Here is a 17,331-nt window from a genome sequence, read left to right as displayed (position 1 = left end):
GCCGAAGCCATGCCGAAAATAAGTTGAAAACACGTTTCATGCCATTCTAACTCTAGAGGCGGCAATCGTGCATGTTCCAAGTTTAGCTTGCTTAGCCTTCACGGCGAGCTGCATACGTGCAGTGAATCGCAAGGCGTAAAACTGGTGCCCTCTGTTTGTCGATCGCCGGCGCAGAGCCCCTCCTGCGCCGCTGCAAGTGCTGTTGGCCTCACTGGCCTCCGCCGGGCTGTGGTGGGCGAAATTCACCGCACCAATGTCACATGGACGCAGGCACAACGTGGCTCGTGTACTGTTTGTCTGTGTATCATCGCGCGCCCTCTTCTCGCTCCCCTTACCTGCTTGCAACCACTATAGTCTAACACAGAAGATTCTAGTACGTGTTACATCTTCTATAGAATATCAGCCATAATATTGAACGCAACACAAGGGTTCTTCGCTGATTTCGCCACATGGCAAGGTGTAGTTGGAGGCAGCTACAGCTGCGATTACATGTTCCTGTTTTACTATCTATCTTACCTCGCGCCGTTACTGACGCTAGGATATTGAATGGGGCGCCGCACTCTCTGCGGTCTCTCGCTGCTCCACTCAAGCTGGAATGGAGTTGCCTATTCGTAACTACGCTATTTATTTTTCGGCAGTCAGTTAGACAAGTACTAATACAGTGCGTCATATCGCTGGATATATGGTGTACCGCGCGTGGACATAGTAATTGCACCTTGCCTTTTTAATATTTTTTTTCACATTTCTGAACGTGTGTTCACAAATATTGTTCAAATATTGAAAAACATTGTTCATGTGATCGTAGACCGCATGAACAATATTAAAACCCGCCATGGTTGCTTAGTGGATATAGTGTTGGTCTGCTAAGCACGAGGTCGCGGGATCGTATCCCAGCCAGGGCGGCCGCATTTCGATGAGGGCGAAATGCGAAAACACCCATGTACTTAGATATAGGTGCACGTTAAAGAACTTCAGGTGGTCCAAATTTCCGAACTCCCCCACTACGGCGTGCCTCCTAATCAGGAAGTGGTTTTGGCACGTAAAACCCTATAATCTTTAACAATATTAAATCCCCGTAGACCTTAGTGACATTGCATAATCACTGCGCAAATTCCAGTATAGCTTCCCCTTGTCACCGCCTAAAGTCATGCCTACGTCCATAGTGCAGTAGTACTAATTGGTTGTTTATTAGGATATGAGGAAAGGAAAGTAAATTACACGGTACCGCACCGTAACTAACCTTAGCTGCTGGCTCCTGAACGACAATCAGCAGTGGGAGTAAAATGATAGGATGTGAAGGCGGCGGAGAGGACAGAAAGGTGCCACTGTGCCGATACAGTTCTGCCACCGCGCGATCCTTGTTGCAGCCAAAAATTGCTCCCGCCAAAGGCGCCTTGCCGTGGTTAGTTTTTGGGCGTAATGAGTGAACAGCTTCCGTTCCAAAGAGAAACGACGACTACGTCTTGCGTGGACGTTTTACACTGCATATAGCTGCACAAACAGCTTCGCTGTGAAACAATGAGAGCGATGTAATGATTCGACTAACCAAGTGGTGACACGACAGGAGCGGCTTGGCGTTAATAAAAGATAATGTTTTGCCGCCATGGTTCTTAGGAGCTATGACGTTTTGCTATACCGAGCAGGAAGTCTCTAGTTCGATTGGCGGCCACGGCAGCCGCACTACTATGCGCAAGAAGCGCTCTATATAGCACCGTGCACCGGGTGCAACTTACAGGAACCCTGGTGGTCGAAATTAATCCAAAGCCACCCACTGCGGCGTTTTTCATAGCCGCAGCATTGCTCAAGCCAACCAATGAAGCCTACTCGAACGGTAATGCCGGCTTATTGTCGTATCGGGCATCGTAGCCCGAAGCGTAGTCGCCACCTTGCGGGGCTACGCTCTTCTCAGCGCGACACAGATCAGCAAAAACAGAAGTAAATGTCCTCACTGGTGGCGCTGTTGGTTCGTGATAGAATTTCTGGAAACATGAGGTTTGATGCCGGATAAGGAGACTACTTCAATTTTTTACGATGGTAAACGTTTTCAAAGTTTTTTCGTTGGCATGACACGATTATTGTTTGTTTTTTTTTGCGGAAAACTACTACAAAAAGCGGCTATGGCGTCACCTCGAATGTAGCTGCTGAGTCCCTTTAACAAGTGTCGCTGTAAAATGCTGCTTGACGCAATTCGCCTATTTCAAAATCAGCAGCAATGAACTCCATTGTCGTTGGCTTTCACTGTGCCGAGCGTTTCAGCAAAGCTTAAGAAATATCCTTTTTCGTCTCCGCTGTTCACCTTTCCGTGCCCTGGTCTTCGCTTTCGAAAATTTGATTAAAGTAAGACTCAGGTGTGTCCTTGGCTGCTTCGCGACTGCATAATGCTGCTTCATTTTGTTGCTTAGAGAGAGGTGCAAATGGGCTGGCCTATACCGAGAACTGTTTTCTTCGGAGCTTCCTTAATGTCGTTTCAAGAAACGGCAATTTAATTTCTATGGCTGGATTTTGCGACGCAAGTTCGCTGGCCTGTGTCATTTCATTAAGCAGGTGCTGCGTAGCTGTAGTGTGTGTTACATTACCTTCGCGAATTATGCATTCATGTCCGTTTTAGAAACAAGGCTCCATTTGGGCGCTCTTATTATCAGCCCCATTGAGAAGGTCACACCTTTGAAGAAAGTTGAGCATCGGCAAAGCAGCTTTCGGCATCCCCGATATTACAGTGTAGTCACGCGTGAATACAATCGAGTTTCAAGTCATGCTTCACGGCAATGGGCTATAACCTGTTTGCAAGTTATTATACATTTGCCTGTTGTGCAACAACGTTTCCCATACCTGCGTTGAGGAAAAATATATCAAATTACTGAACGCCTTTTAAAGTACGTTCACTGATTATAACAAACGCGATATTGGAAGCATAACTTGTTTGCAAAAAATATGCGGTCCTGTTGCTTCACTCCTGGACACGGGCAAAATTGCTACGTAGATCTTGGTATTTGTTGGATTTCTTCGAATACTTAGAAAAAGAAATTGAATTCAATTTAATTTTACCGGATAAAAAAGGACGTATGTCATGACATCTTTCTATTTCCCTGTTCTACTTCCGCGGTGTACCTTAAAATCTGGTTAAATTTGTTAAATCATCTGGTTAAAATATGTTCGTTCAATTCTTTTCTGTCTCTGGAGCTTACGTACAAAGCTAGCACTGCTATGACTGAGAAGGTTGTTATACTGTTACTCTTTAATGAGCGCGTATTTCGGCGTAATATAGCGTAATTTATGCCATACATTCGATTCCAGATTAACATAAATTAGTGCTAGTGAGCAGAAATATTCCTTTGTAAATCATCCACATACTAGGACCGCATTACCGGAAAGCGTGGCATTGGTGCAGTGGTGTTGACCCCTTGGCGATACATCGACGACGCCGAGCCCTCAAGTTGCTATAATTGGAAGGGGTGACCGTTGAGCAAAAGTATGGGATATCTGGCAGAAACGCTGGAGGACGAGCACATTCTCAATGGCGGCGCTTTGTTGCAGCGTGTCCGGTGGAGAGCTCTTCGAACGGGTTATAGCCGACGACTTCGTGCTCACGGAGTGGGACTGCGTCCTGTTCCTGAGGCAGATCTGCGCAGGCATGGCCTACATGCACAGCAGACACGTCATCCACCTCGACCTGAAGCCCGAGAACATCCTCTGCCAGAGCCAGGTTGGACACAAGGTGCGGACACAAGCGCCTTTGAGGACCAGGGTTTGACGAAAGGCTCGATCAGTACGGCATGACTATGCTCGGCCTCTGCGTTCGGAAGCATCGTTCGCAATGATGAGAGAAAATATTCACAGATTATTTATGTTTCAACAATGGCACAGGCATGCAGTGCGCATTTTCAGGCAATATGTTACCGTTCGCCACGGTTCAGCATGAGTGCCATTGTTTGGATGTGGGAGAGGTTGAAGATGACGGCTCGCCATCAGTTGATCCCATTGTCGATTATGTGTGCCTGTTAATCTTGTCGCCTCTTGATGAGGAACACTCAGCGATAGCATTCGTCGACATTAGCTTTTATTCAGGGTGTCCCACATAACTCAACCAAGAATTTAAAAATGAAAGGCGCGTCGGAAGCGAATTGAACCGAACGCGTACTATTCGCAATAGCCTATGGTAACTCAGACAATATTTTGTTTTCCCTATAACTCAATAATTAATTAAATTTAATTACCCGTATTTTTAATTATTTGCTGAGGACCCCAAGTATGATACGGAGATTTGTAGAGCACCTTTAAAACCCACCGATCAAGTTGTTTCCTGTACGATACGTCTCACGTAGTACAGAAATAAAGCCCGCGAAATATGAAAAAAGCCACGAGACGGAGCGCTTGCGCAGCGGCATCGTGCTGCCGCTTTGCATGGGTTTAAGTGAAAACTGAATTTTCGGTTTTAATTGTTTCACCGCGCGATTTGTTGCATGATCATGAGAGGCCGCAGCGCCACGCACATTTGCATAAATTCGAATATCATATTGCGGTCCATCAGCTTTACGGTTGCTGTCGATGCACTAGCCAGCAGCTATAAACTTTCCGTGTATGAAGGTTTCCTTATCTTGGGTAGGGTGACCCTATGCTCCTCGATGGAAGCGAGGTGCTCTAACCCTTTCCAAGGTCTATTGGGAACCTTTGCCCTGGCTTTTGTATACGTGTTATTTTACTCACCATGGCAAGAGTCACCAGGTGTTTTTTTTCGAGTTACTCTAACGGTGGTTGGTGAGCAGCGGCCTCACTAACAATAGCAGCGACAGATGCAAAGACCGGTGAAGCCCATTTATACATTTAACTCTTTGTTACATATACAGGCGCGGGCGGCTAATTAACGATAACGATAATTAATAACGATAATTAGCGGCTGTACCATCCGCCCTGGTGGCTTAGTGGCTTTGGCGTTGCACTGCTAAGCCCGGGGCGCGGGATCAGCCACGGCGGCCGCACTTCGACGAGGCGAAATGCAAAAGCGCCCGTGTGCCGCGCATTGGGCGCACGTCAAAGAACCCCGTGTGGTCAAAATTAATCCGGAGCCCCACACTACGGCGTCTCTCGTAATCACATTGTGATTTCGGCATGGAAAGCCCCAAAATTTATTTTTTAAGCAGCTGTATGTTGTATGTTGTATTGCATATTCCTTCCTATCTTTCTTTCTTTCCTTCTTTCTTTCTTTCTTTCTTTCTTTCTTTCTTTCTTTCTTTCTTTCTTTCTTTCTTTCTTTCTTTCTTTCTTTTTCTAGAGTTACGCCTTTTATTCCGTCCTTCTGATAGACAGCGATTGGTCTTATTCCTGTAAGCATATAACAATTTTTAACGAGTTATGCGTATCTGTTTTATACATCCTTTGCGGACTGCAAGAGTGACTTGTATAAATACACATTCTATGCTTATGTTGACGCTTATGGCAACGCCTGTTGCTCTTCCTTGTGGTTTACACTGCTTAGCTTTCTGTAACGTACTTGAAGTCTCCTTGAAGGTCCCGGTCCTAAGTTGTATTCAACGAAGTCAGATGTTCATTGACAGCCTTTTCTTATGCGGATAGTGTCATTCTCTCATATCAGTAATCAACGTTGCGTGCGTGCGTGCGTGCGTGCGTGCGTGCGTGTGTGTGTGCGTGCGTGTGCGCTCATGAATGTGCGTGCGTTATTAGGATATCACACGAAGCTGCTTGTTTCAAATCCCCTAACTAAATATGCACTTTGTATAGAATCGGTATGAAGGACCTTCGTCTTTTTTCTGCGGAGCTCAAAAAAGAGAAGGAAAGAAATGTACAGCAACTGGACCTGTAGAATTCGCTGTTATTTCATTCGTATGCTCAGTTCCGAGCTGTCGAAACATGATTGTCACAGAATTCAATAAAATACTGTAGCACGTGCTGCGATATCAATTACATCCCAGCGGTAACAACCAACTATGCCTGAATGCCGCTCGCTTCTGAGGCGGGCAGCGCTGACGTGTCGGCGTATCCATTCTGCGCAGATCAAGCTGATCGACTTCGGCCTGGCGCAGCTCTACGAGCCAAACTCTAGCCTCCGCGTGATGTTTGGCACGCCAGAGTTTGTGGCCCCCGAGGTCGTCAGCTACGAGCCGGTCAGCCCTGCCACCGACATGTGGAGCGTCGGTGTCATCTGCTACGTCCTGTGAGTGCACACGCCTTGCCTTGCTTATAGCCTGTCAGATCGCAAATCGTCGCATTTCTTCAATTTTCGCAAATGAGCTAAAGACGCAACGCTGTAGAATTGTCCCGTGGCCAAAAATATATGTGAACTTCGATAACCTCGGAGCGTCAGACATTACAGGGCCAAGGTATAATGTCAACACACATCAAAAGGTGAACGAAAAACCCCCGTACTGTTTAGCAAGCCAGAGGGTGAGACAGAAGAAAGGGGAAAAAAAAGAGGATAACCAGATGCGAGTTTTCGGTTTGCTACCCTGCACTGGGGTAGGGGAAATGGAGGTTAGAAAGAGGAAGAACGTTTCAATTATAGGCGTTCACATATGCCTGTGGATCTCAAGAAGCCCAGTGGCGCTTGGACGGCCATCTGGTATGATGTTAAGTCTCCGTCTATGTCGTAAAATTCTTCCGACAGAGGCTGGTTATTCAACTGGTTGAGCATGACGAAAAGCGATTGTCCCTACACACTGTACTGCGGGCACTGGCGCAGAACATGGCGAATTGTTTCCTCATCGCCGCAAGAAACCAGGCTGCGGTGCCTGCCATCCCTATATGCGGAACGCGTAGGCATTGGTAAACGCAACGCCCAACTATAGCCTGCACAACATGGTCGTGTCTTTTCGGAGAAGTCTTGGTTGAAGTCGGTGAATTAAGGTTGGATGCAGGGTGTATGAACGGGCATGCATAAAATGTGGTTCATTCCACTCTGATGTAATGCATTGGCCTGCAAACATGCGGCGCATCCTTGCAGCATCTGTCCTAGACAGCGCGATTGATAGGCATCGGTCTTCTACGTGAGCTAAACGAGCAGCTTTATCAGTACGTTCATTGCCGATAATACCACAGTGACTTGGCAGCCACTGAAAAATGACTTTCTCTGTCAGCTCGTGTATGGCCTCTGTAATTCAGAGTAGCAAATGTTCTTGCAGACCGCGCCTTGAGGCGGACAGTATACACGGCAGCACCGTCTTCGAGGCGCAGAAAACAGACTATTTGTCTTTTGGTTCGTCATTAATAAAGTGTAGTGCGACTCCAAGCGCTGCGAGTTCCGATGCCATCGATGTTGTCAAATGAGACGTTTTGAACTTGATAATGGTGGCTTTTGCTGGAATGACGACAGCTGCGATAGAGCTGTTGTGTATAGGACGAAGCCACCGGTGTATATGTGTGCATAGTTCCGGTACTTCTCGTATAATAGGAGTAAGGTAAGGTAACGTACGCCAGGTATTGTCGGGTCGATCGTTGGCTGAACGAGGCCCCAATGAACAGGCCACATTCGCACAATGAGGCATATTACCTCGGAGTCGGAAACATAACGCCGGAAAGCGCGGACAGTCTGTATTCTTCATCCGTTGGCATGTAACGCGGCGCGCTTCACCTTGGATCGGTTCCCCCGTGCGGGCAACTGCATGTTTTCCGCTCCCGTCTTTCATCGCATTGATAACGAAGGATCATCATAGTCTGGTAGAATGTAAACCAACATGGTATTTCGGGACTTCCTCGATGCCTGGAGCTTGCCTAAGTGCAACATTAATGTACATGTCGGCAACACGTAGGCGTGGGCGTGTGCAGAGTTAGACTTTGCTAATTGGGCTAATTTTGCTCCATGTACACGAGTAGGTCGTACCATCATTGCAAAGAGGCAAAGTAATGAAAGCAATAAAATGCTGGATGGATGAGCTGGGCGAAGCAAATTACGCCGAGTGGCCAATTAAAGCTGCTGTCACTGAGCCGTATCGTATCTGAAGAAGGAAGGAGGCGGGGAAAAGGTTTTTCCTCTCGACGGCGATTTCACAGGTATATATAGATACCTCGACGTGAAAGCTGGAAGTAGGGTGGTGATGGCGGCAGTGTTGCGAGGAACGGGCTTAGCGAATTCTCTAGGTATATCTTGTGGCGCAAAGTACATTTCTTGAAAAGGGACAGCAGAAGACATTCCAAAATAACTTCTTATTGGGCAAGTTGGTGCTTAGATTTCCTAGGTATACATTGTGGCGCAAAATACATTTCGTGAAAAGGGATTAGCAAAGCATCGTTAGTTGCCTCGACTCAGTGCATTCTTCAAGTAGGCAAAGCCACGGCAACACTGACTTCCTCGATGCCTGGAGCTTGCCTAAGTGCAACATTAATGTACATGTCGGCAACACGTTGTTCAGCGATGTTCAGCTGGCTGCTGCTCACATAGCCCCAACGGGCACGTTTAGCAATGGCTAGGATGTTCTGTTTAATGCCGCTGCGAGGTTCAGGACCCTGTAAGACCGTGTAGCTTGGACATTGGTGAAGTCATTTCTCTCTGCGAAACTGAAAGTGTTCCGATTTGCGTATTACTGCTGCTTTGTCTGTGGTGCTTGTCAAAGATAGGGAGCGGACAGCGCGTTGCGTGTGGGCGCTAGCCTCGAAATCTGTGTCGCTATACTCGGCCATGTGCTGTTCTAGTGAAAAATGAGATGAAGCTTTGTTATTCACGTGTTCGCTACGTGTGCTTTGCGAAACCGGCTCGTCGAAAAACTGCCGCCGCTATGAAGTGATCAATTTTTATTAGCCCTTACACTGAGCTAACCTTTCCATCAGTTCTAAGTGAGAACGAAAATTGTTTAGCTTTATTTGTAGTTTGCGCTTTGGCAACTCGTACACACAAGCCACTTATGTAAAATGTGCTGCACTGTTACAGTCCAGCAGATGCTCACGCGTCTACGCGGGTGACGATGTTCATAACTTATTTTTGAGATGCTCACGACGTGATGTTGAAAGATGGAGACGGAGAAGCAATCTAATGTCGTTAGATCGGCGGTCACAAAAAAAAAAAACACTTTCAGGCATGTACACCGGTAAACTTCACGCTGTTTCCGTGTTGAGATACTTGGCCCGCGTATCCTGCACATGCGCGTGCGCTCCTGGACGCTCTTTCGTGTGTCTCCTTTTTGTGCACTCTTCAATGAGGATTAGCCCGTCGCCGCTTAGAAGTGCCATCTTTTTTTTTTAGTTCACATAATAAAAGTGGTATGTCGCAATACTGAAAGTCGTCGAATGTTGACCCTCGGGGCCATCCGAGATGAAAAAATCTGCTACTGCAATGTCTGCGATCCAGATCACTGCGTATATCATATTTATCATCCAACACTGGTCAAGCATGCCTGGCCATCAACCAGGTTAACATCTCCAGATTCACATTAAAACGAGTGTCTCACTTGACTTGAATACTTAGTTAACCGTATAGTCCGTTATGCTTCGCCTCGTTATTTTGCTGAATGTGTTCTAACGTTTTCTTTTGAAGGGCAGGACCTGGCTGCTTTTGTGTCTTAACGCTCTAACGCTCCCGCACTGAACCGTTGCAACAACGCTCCTCATTACATGTGCTGGGTTTCGTGCGGTTGTTGTTGATTGTAGAGGGAACGAAGACATAGGCAAATAGTATTCACATCCGGTTTTAAACAATCCGCCTCAGCAGTGCTCCCCGGGTGGTTGGTCTTCCATGGCCATTGTAAATTTTTTACGGTAGTGTTCGAGCACTAAAAGATTTGACCATGTATCAGGCTGTCATAGTGCACTCTGCGCTTGCTGATTTCGAGGCTGCATGTGGGACCTTAGTTTTTTTGTGGCTTTCTTGCTCTCAAGCTTCTGTGCGCAGCCGTTCAGCTGGCTCGTTCGCTTCGTGCAGCCTTGCGTCAGCGTTCGTTTCGTAACGCCATAAACCAGAGGCGCACGTAAGAAGCGACGCCCGTGTCTGGCCTTCCGCCGCCTGCCTTCCTTTTCTTTGCCGTAACGCGGCCGGCTAAATCGCCTTGCTGTCGTTACTATCCCATCTGCTCAGCGCCAGCAACATTACCGCGATATTGTGGCGCGCCGACCGCGTGATGTGCGCACCGCCCCCGTGCGCGGTCGCGTGAGAACCCTCCCTTGCCCTGCAGACTTTCCGGGTTGTCACCGTTCATGGGCGACTCGGATACGGATACCTTCAACAACATCGTCAGGGTGGACTTCGACTTCGACGACCCAGTCTTCGAGACCATCTCCGCCGTGGCCAAGGATTTCATGTGCCAACTCATCCTAAAGAACCCCAGGCATGTGTTCCCCAAGCTTTCACTCGCGTTCATGCATTTGTGCTGAAATTGCCTTGCCCAAATAGTGAGACAGGAGCTTGTCTTAAGAAACTTATCTGGGAATACTGCTTTCTTATAAAAATACACTTACTCCATAGATATACTGTAGACATATTGTAAAGCGCTTAGCTTTTTCTAGAGCGTTCGTTTGGCTATGTGGTCTGTAAATGGTCTCTAGACAAATGTTAATAAGTATTCTGTAGATGAACTGTCAAAAAATCTATTTCCTTGAGTGAATTTGGGTTCATACGCTTTCGAATGGGTTGTTTACTAAAAGTCTACGGTCATTAGACGACAAAATGTGCAAGGCTATAAGTCCGCATGATCTTCTAGAAAACTTCAAGGTTTCACATAAAAACATTTATAGACTTTTTTTACAACACTGCCTGAATAAATTTTTCTGAGACCTAAAAAAAAAAGCTGCGCGCTGTCATCATAACATGTTAGCGCTTTGGACTAATCCTGAGGCACCATTAGTGTGCACGTTGAGCATTTCGTGGCTGATTTCAGACGGCACTTTAGATTACCTTTAAACTAGTACATATGTATCGGCTAAGTCCTATTCCCGTCTTCTTCCCGCCTGTTATGTGAGGAGTTGTAGCTCTAGAAATGGAATTCTCCGGGGACTATTCCGCATTCTGCCTCCTCTTATAGAATTTCAGAAAATGGAATGCTGAATTCCCGCAAGTTTCCGCATTGTGCGTAATAGCAGTGACCTTCTGGTTGTAGCATCAGCAAGGCCGGTTCGGGGGAGGGAGCGACAGGGGGCATAATGAATTGGGGCTTCCTGAAATTTGGCGCTCATGTGGCTGTGTAGAGAGGTGAAATCCTTAATGAGCAAGCTGTCACATGGCGCCACATGCACGGTCCACTTAATCGAATTATTTGTTGAAAGAAAGACCTCCTCTCGAGTTTATCGGGACCTTGCTTCTAAACAGAACGTAACATTCACACATCAGGTGCTGCTGTCTTGAGTTAAAAGTTAACCCGTTTGGTGGGGCCGTTTGCCTACGAGTATAAACCCGGTTAAACAGTTGTCAGTACTCTTGCTCTGTTGTCGTAAGTGATTAAACGCAACGTTAGGCGCAACAGCTACTCCTTCGTGTATTCATAATTGGAATCAAATGCGTTCATCTTTGCATAATAGGAAACACATTGATACGGCTTGTCATTCGCAAAAGCTTTTCGGGATTTGCCGGCCGCTTTCGATAATAGATCACGACTTGCCGATACGTATGTTTCTCCGAACTCTTTCATCGTACGAACTGCTTTGTTAATATGGGTTCGACAGTTCATGCATCATTAGAGTAGCAGGCTACATGGACGCTGTTCCTTTTGTATAGCTTGTTGTTAGATGAATGGAACAGTGCCTGTGTTTACCCGTTCTTCTTGTGCCCCCCTCCCCCTCCCGTTTGGTCTGCGTTATAGCAAAAATTCTACGCAGCTAAGCAAGGAAAAAGTAATTCATAGTAATTCTCGAGTTGCGAAGCTATTTGCTATCGGATGTACGGGATTAACTTCAGTCATATTACTGGATTTATATGATTAATACTGTACCATGCCCCCAAAGGAATGTGAGCTAACGTATAGTGGCATCACGGTAGATTAGCTTCAGGCGAATTCCGACGACTTATATACAACTGAAGTAGAGGCTGATTCGGTTTCAAAACGTCTATTTACATTCGTCTCGTAGTTGCCCTGCTTGGCTGCCGTCCTCTGAAAATACCCTTCTCCGCAGAAAACGGATGTCTGCGGAACAGTGTCTGGAGCACGAGTGGCTGTGTGTAGTGCCCAAGCGCGGCGCCAGCTCGTTGCCGCTGCCCACGGACAAGCTCAAGAAGTTCGTCGTCCGCAGGAAGTGGCTGGTGCGGCCATTTTCTTTATTTATTTTATCGTAGCTTCCCATAACGCTGGCGAGTCTGCACCATGCAGTGAACAGTATCCTACTCTTACTGCTGTTGCGCGAGCAGGCACAACAGCAGTAAGCTGTTGGCAGATATGATGCTTGACAATACCTAAGTCATGAAGTATAGTACTCCCATTGCAGGTGATGTAAGTAAGAAATCGGTGTGACGTTCACGAACTTTGTTATTCGTAAGAAGTATTCGTCGTATCTCTCTCCTCGCAGGCTCACTCTTACGAGCCGTTCTTGCGCATAAGCGTTCTATGAATCCTGGCTGCGTTCATACCATGTCGGGATGTAGCTTAATTGTTCTCAGTGTACTGTAGATGCGCTCGAATGTGGAAGTTTCATAGCCACAAGCCAGAATCATATCTCTTAAGTGGTCCCTGGCGTTTTGTCATCGCTCTGGCGCAAAGTTCTGCGTACAAACATCGCCCACTGTTGCTGCATCGACAAGTACAGGTTCTCGCAGAGCGTTGCACTTGAACTGTTTTATGCGCCTACGACACACAACAAGACATGATCCTGCAGCAACTTTTGTGATCAAGGTGCCAAGCATATTCAGTGCTTACAATGCCCCCAGTCGTGTTCCGTCTTAAGCACTATACCAAACACCGAGTCTAAACAGTGAAAGTTTCAACTTTAGAAGTAAGCACAAGGTCGCGAGATCAAATCCCGGCCGCGGAGGCCGCATTTAAACGGGGGTGAAATGCAAAAACGCCCATGGTCCCGTGCATTGGGGGCACTATAAAGATCCCCAGGTGGTTGAAATTAATCCAGAGTCCCCCAGTGCGGCGTAAATCATAATGAAATCGTGGTTTTGGCACATAAAACCTCAGAATTAAATTCAACTTCAGAGGTGTAGCGAAGAGGGACGCTCACCACTTCCCATCTCATAATTGCCGTCTAGGATGCATAGAAAGTCCGGTCTGCGCTGCATTATCACTGTTTCGCGTTCAGGCTGCACAAATCGTAAATATATCACCAGGCTACCCTCCAACCCGCTTTTATTGTTCCTTTTTACTAACAGTACAGTGTCCAGCACTTACTGCGAATACGACGTCACATACGCGTACTATGAGGAACAGCCTGGCCACCAAATAACCTGTTACTGAACGGCGTAGCTTTGTTGTATGGACGCACTGAAGTCGCCATCGATGTTTGTTATCGTATGTAGTGATGCCCTCTGCGAACGGACACCCCCACAAATGATAAACATCTACAATAAATGCGTAAAATGTTGAGAAAGCGCGGCGATGCCATTTGGTTGCCGTTCTTAATTCTGTCAGTACTTCAAGGCGCACTGTCCAGTGCACCTTAGATGCTCCAGAGCATCTATGGGCAGAGTAGTATTGTGAAATTCCTAGTAGCTTACCAGTTTGCACACGAAGAGGGAACTATGATCCTGTGATGAATCAAGCCACATTGGATTTTGTGCAATTAGATTTTGTTAAATTTGTTAACCAAGTTCTCTTGCATAGAGAGTTCCACTAATCGCGTCGCAATTTCAGCGGTTTGGATGTTAGAATTACTTTCTTGGTGTCACGATCAACTGTGGGCGAATAAGGGAAGGCCTCATGCAGGCTGGAACTCAACCTGGGCCTCTTGTTCGCCCACTGTTTGATTGATACACGTCTCCACCTTCATTCGAAACCTTTGTCGTCTTCCGTGGTGTCACGTAATTCCATTCAATACTCAAACTTGTTGCAATACACGAAGGCTTCCATAGCACCTTCGTGCGTGACATAGTCTCTTGCACGACGGAGTTAGTAACCGTTCATATCGTAAAGTCTGGTCTTGTTTGACTCCGATGACTGCCCGCGTTTTGCAGAAGAGCGGCAACGCACTGAAGGCGCTGAGCCGCATGACGAACATGAGCGGCCAGCGACCGCCGGCTCAAGGTGACGAGGCATCCGTCCTGCTCGCCTGTGAGGAAGACGCGCCGGTCTCGCCGCCGCCTTCCGACGCGACACCCGCCACTGTAGAAGAGGAAGACTCCTGTGCTGGCGATAACTGAGCGTCCGCCACTACGTCGCACAGGGCTTCAAAACACGGCCCTTTCTGAAGAACCTTCGCGCGCACCAAAAAAACTGTGTCCCGCCATTGTTTGCACTCCTTTTGCCATTGCCTCTGTAACGGTGAATCACACTCAATGCATAACACTGTATTTAAGTACTGTCTAAGTGTGTCATGTTGCATGCGCCTATAAATCTTGTTGTCGTTTGCTCACCTTTCCCTACTTACCGCGTGCGAATAACTTCGTCTCCTGTGATTATGCTCGGGCCGTGAAAATGAACAGTTCCTCAGAGGTTGACCAAATTTTATTCGTACGTATGCAGAAAGCTGATGATATTTTGCAGGAAGTACAACCTCTCATTTTTGTCTGAATGTTTTTTCTCTTGTTATATTTATGGCTGTAAGCTTACTGAAGAGTAAATAAATTCTTCAGATAAGTGTTTCCATTGAATCTGCGCCCCCCATTCCCCCATCAAGAAAAAAGCATACAGTAAACATTACTACAGCACCTCCAAGCGCTTTTTTCCCCGTTTAATTGGGTTGTTATTATTGCCGTGCTGCGATAATCAGAGTCGGGAATGCACAATACTTTTTTTGTCAAAGCAGCCTGATTACACGGTATCATGAACGTCTGCTCCTCCTTAATCAGCGCACTCTGTTTCTAGATCATGAGCGCATTTTGCGCGGGTGAGATGCATCTATATAATGTACGCGGGTGACTGTACAGTTCTCGCGCATTTGTTCCTATCTCCGTACCCTTCCGCCGCACAATGGATTATGAGATGAAACCCAGTTATCATTGAAGCTGTGTCTTTTTGTGGCGCATCCCTGCATAGGCAATGGAGTACGTATGATCGGCAAGTATAGTGTAGTATTTTTTTTCTCTTTATTGTGTGTGGGAGGGGAGAGGGCATTCTGGTTGAGAGCAAATCTGTTTTAATGAGAATAGCATTCCTAGCATTCCCAGACCAGTTTTCTTTGCGGGTTACGTGGGCCACTGGCTATGTGCCGCTCTTCGTTGAACGCCTTTGACGCCAAGTTGGGTCACTGTTGCTTTGTGTGTGCCTGCTGTACCTGCGAGAAAGACAATCAAATGGAGGGATATTTGGAAAAGAATCGATAACCGGCCACTTTCTGAAAGCCTTCTTTTAGATCTATGGTCAAAATACTCCCTGTGTCAGGCTATGAAGGCCCTTGTGGGTTTTTTTAGGGGCATTGAACTGGATATACGATTGTAATAATTGTTTCCGATGAATTTTTTATTCATGCTCTTTCTTTTCATATCACCATCTTTGCTTTCTGCCTTCAATTGTGTTCCCCTTTTCCCTTCCCCAGCGTTGAGTACCAGGCTAGAACATGGTAGTTCATGCCGACCTCTCAGTTTTTGTTTCATAATAAATCTCTTGCTCTTTCTCCCAATAAACCTCTTTGACGCCAACTTGGGTCACTGGATATTTGCCAACGGGTATGTCCCGCTCTTCATAATACTCATCATAGAATACTTTATTTCATTTATTGTAGCCCTAAAGGCCCGAAATCATTGCATATGGCGGGGGCTGTGACAATATTGGGTCGCATATACTAAATAAAACTCCAATAACACAAGAGAAACAGCGTAGGATAATAATGGGGCAGGACACATGTAGTAAGGCACTGGTAGCTTTTCAACAGAGAGAACGTTACCCCCATTCCTCGGAATATCCACCCCGAGTACAACGTGGGCAGAGGACGGGATAAGGCTAAAGCCCTCCTGAAAGAGGCCGGCGCACGCGCCCAGAGTTTGTTTCGTCGACGCAGCCTGGTACCCCGTCGGAAAGGCGTTCGCTACAGGCAGCATCGATCAAGAAGAGAAAATCGCAAACTCCTCGACGCTCCGGACGACGGCAGCCGAGGTTGCGGAACAGGCCGCAATAGCGTTGGCCCTGCTGGACGACGGGAGAACGACGATATACAATGACTCGAGATCAGCGGTCCGAGCATTCGACAAGGGCACCGTCTCGAAACCTGTCTTGTGGATCCTACGGGACAAGGAAGTCAAGTAACACACGATCGTCTGGTTCTCTGCTCACATGGGACTTATCAAGGGCGCCCCGTCAAACCTCAACTATTCGGCCCACAGAGCTGAGCGAGGAGTCGTTGACCGCGTAGCTACCGCGGGTGGCTCGGCGCTGAGGTTGCGGACAATAGGGATCCCCCTGCCTCGTACAACGAACTCGCAAAGTACGTTTATCTGGGGAGGCGGAAGTATCCGCCGCCGCACAGTGAATTGAACAGGCCTCCGGCATTGACATTCAGAATCTTGCAAGTACGTCGGGGCATTCCCTAGTCTCGCACTCTTACACCGGATCTATCCCAAAATTCAGACGTCAAACACTTGCGCGCTTTGCTCAGACTTCGCCCAGACTTTGCCAAATTAGAACACATGCTCTGGCGGTGCCCAGCGTTACGGGATGACGAAGACATTACGTCATCCTAGTGGGAGGGTGCCCTACGCATTCCGATTTTCAGCACAACTATGGGCAGTCCAATGGGCCCGCGACGTGGCGGAGAGGCTAGGTCTTTGTGTCCCGACGTGGGAGCAGCCCGCTACATGCTAGGGCACGTTCCGATGGACATCAATAAAGTTTTTCCATCCATGCTAACAGCAAGCGATGTTGACGATGATTTGATGAGATACAGCAAATATATTGTTTTATGTGATTATTCTGAACAGTTGTTGCTGCAAAGCGGCAGTCTGTACAAGAGGCCGTGCTCCTAGGGTTATTGCATATGAAAAAAAAAGGAATCGGTCATCGCTGACGTGCGTCAGCGAATGTGCGCTATCGGGTTACTTATAAAGTCGGGAAGATGATATTCATGGTGCTTTCAGTAAAGGGTTTCTTGATTGTAGATTGTAGTAAAAGCGTTTGATGGAGGCACAGGTGGAAGGTCACGCAGTGGTAATGAAGAGATAGCATATCTGATATGGAGCTTCGGCGCAGTTCAATATTGGGTCATGCTCAGAAGAGATAAATCGTGCGGCGCGGAGTGGTGCTGCTTCTAGTGTGTTAAGGTATGTTTCTGAGGTATCCGATATGGTGGAAGCATACTCAAGCTTAGGGAGAATGT

At 47.1% G+C, this 17,331-nt stretch overlaps 1 protein-coding gene across 4 annotated transcripts in view; it reads left to right on the top strand.

Moving 5' to 3' along the window:
* The window catches only part of LOC135902874 (serine/threonine-protein kinase 17A-like), a 220,337-nt gene extending 204,676 nt beyond the window's left edge, over positions 1-15,661 (top strand). For all 4 annotated transcript variants that reach the window (XM_065433151.1, XM_065433149.1, XM_065433150.1 and 1 more), the window contains 5 exons: positions 3,535-3,715; positions 6,009-6,169; positions 10,113-10,265; positions 12,043-12,169; positions 14,039-15,661. In XM_065433151.1, coding sequence (XP_065289223.1) covers positions 3,535-3,715; positions 6,009-6,169; positions 10,113-10,265; positions 12,043-12,169; positions 14,039-14,224 — 808 coding nt within the window. In that variant the 3' untranslated portion in view covers positions 14,225-15,661. The remainder of the gene's footprint in view (positions 1-3,534; positions 3,716-6,008; positions 6,170-10,112; positions 10,266-12,042; positions 12,170-14,038) is intronic.
* Positions 15,662-17,331: the final 1,670 nt, after the last annotated feature.

Source organism: Dermacentor albipictus, chromosome 1 (assembly GCF_038994185.2).
Source record: "Dermacentor albipictus isolate Rhodes 1998 colony chromosome 1, USDA_Dalb.pri_finalv2, whole genome shotgun sequence".
Lineage (NCBI taxonomy): Eukaryota > Metazoa > Arthropoda > Arachnida > Ixodida > Ixodidae > Dermacentor > Dermacentor albipictus.
The sequence above is the reverse complement of the archived record's forward strand: the minus strand, read 5'-3'. Positions and strand labels throughout refer to the sequence as shown.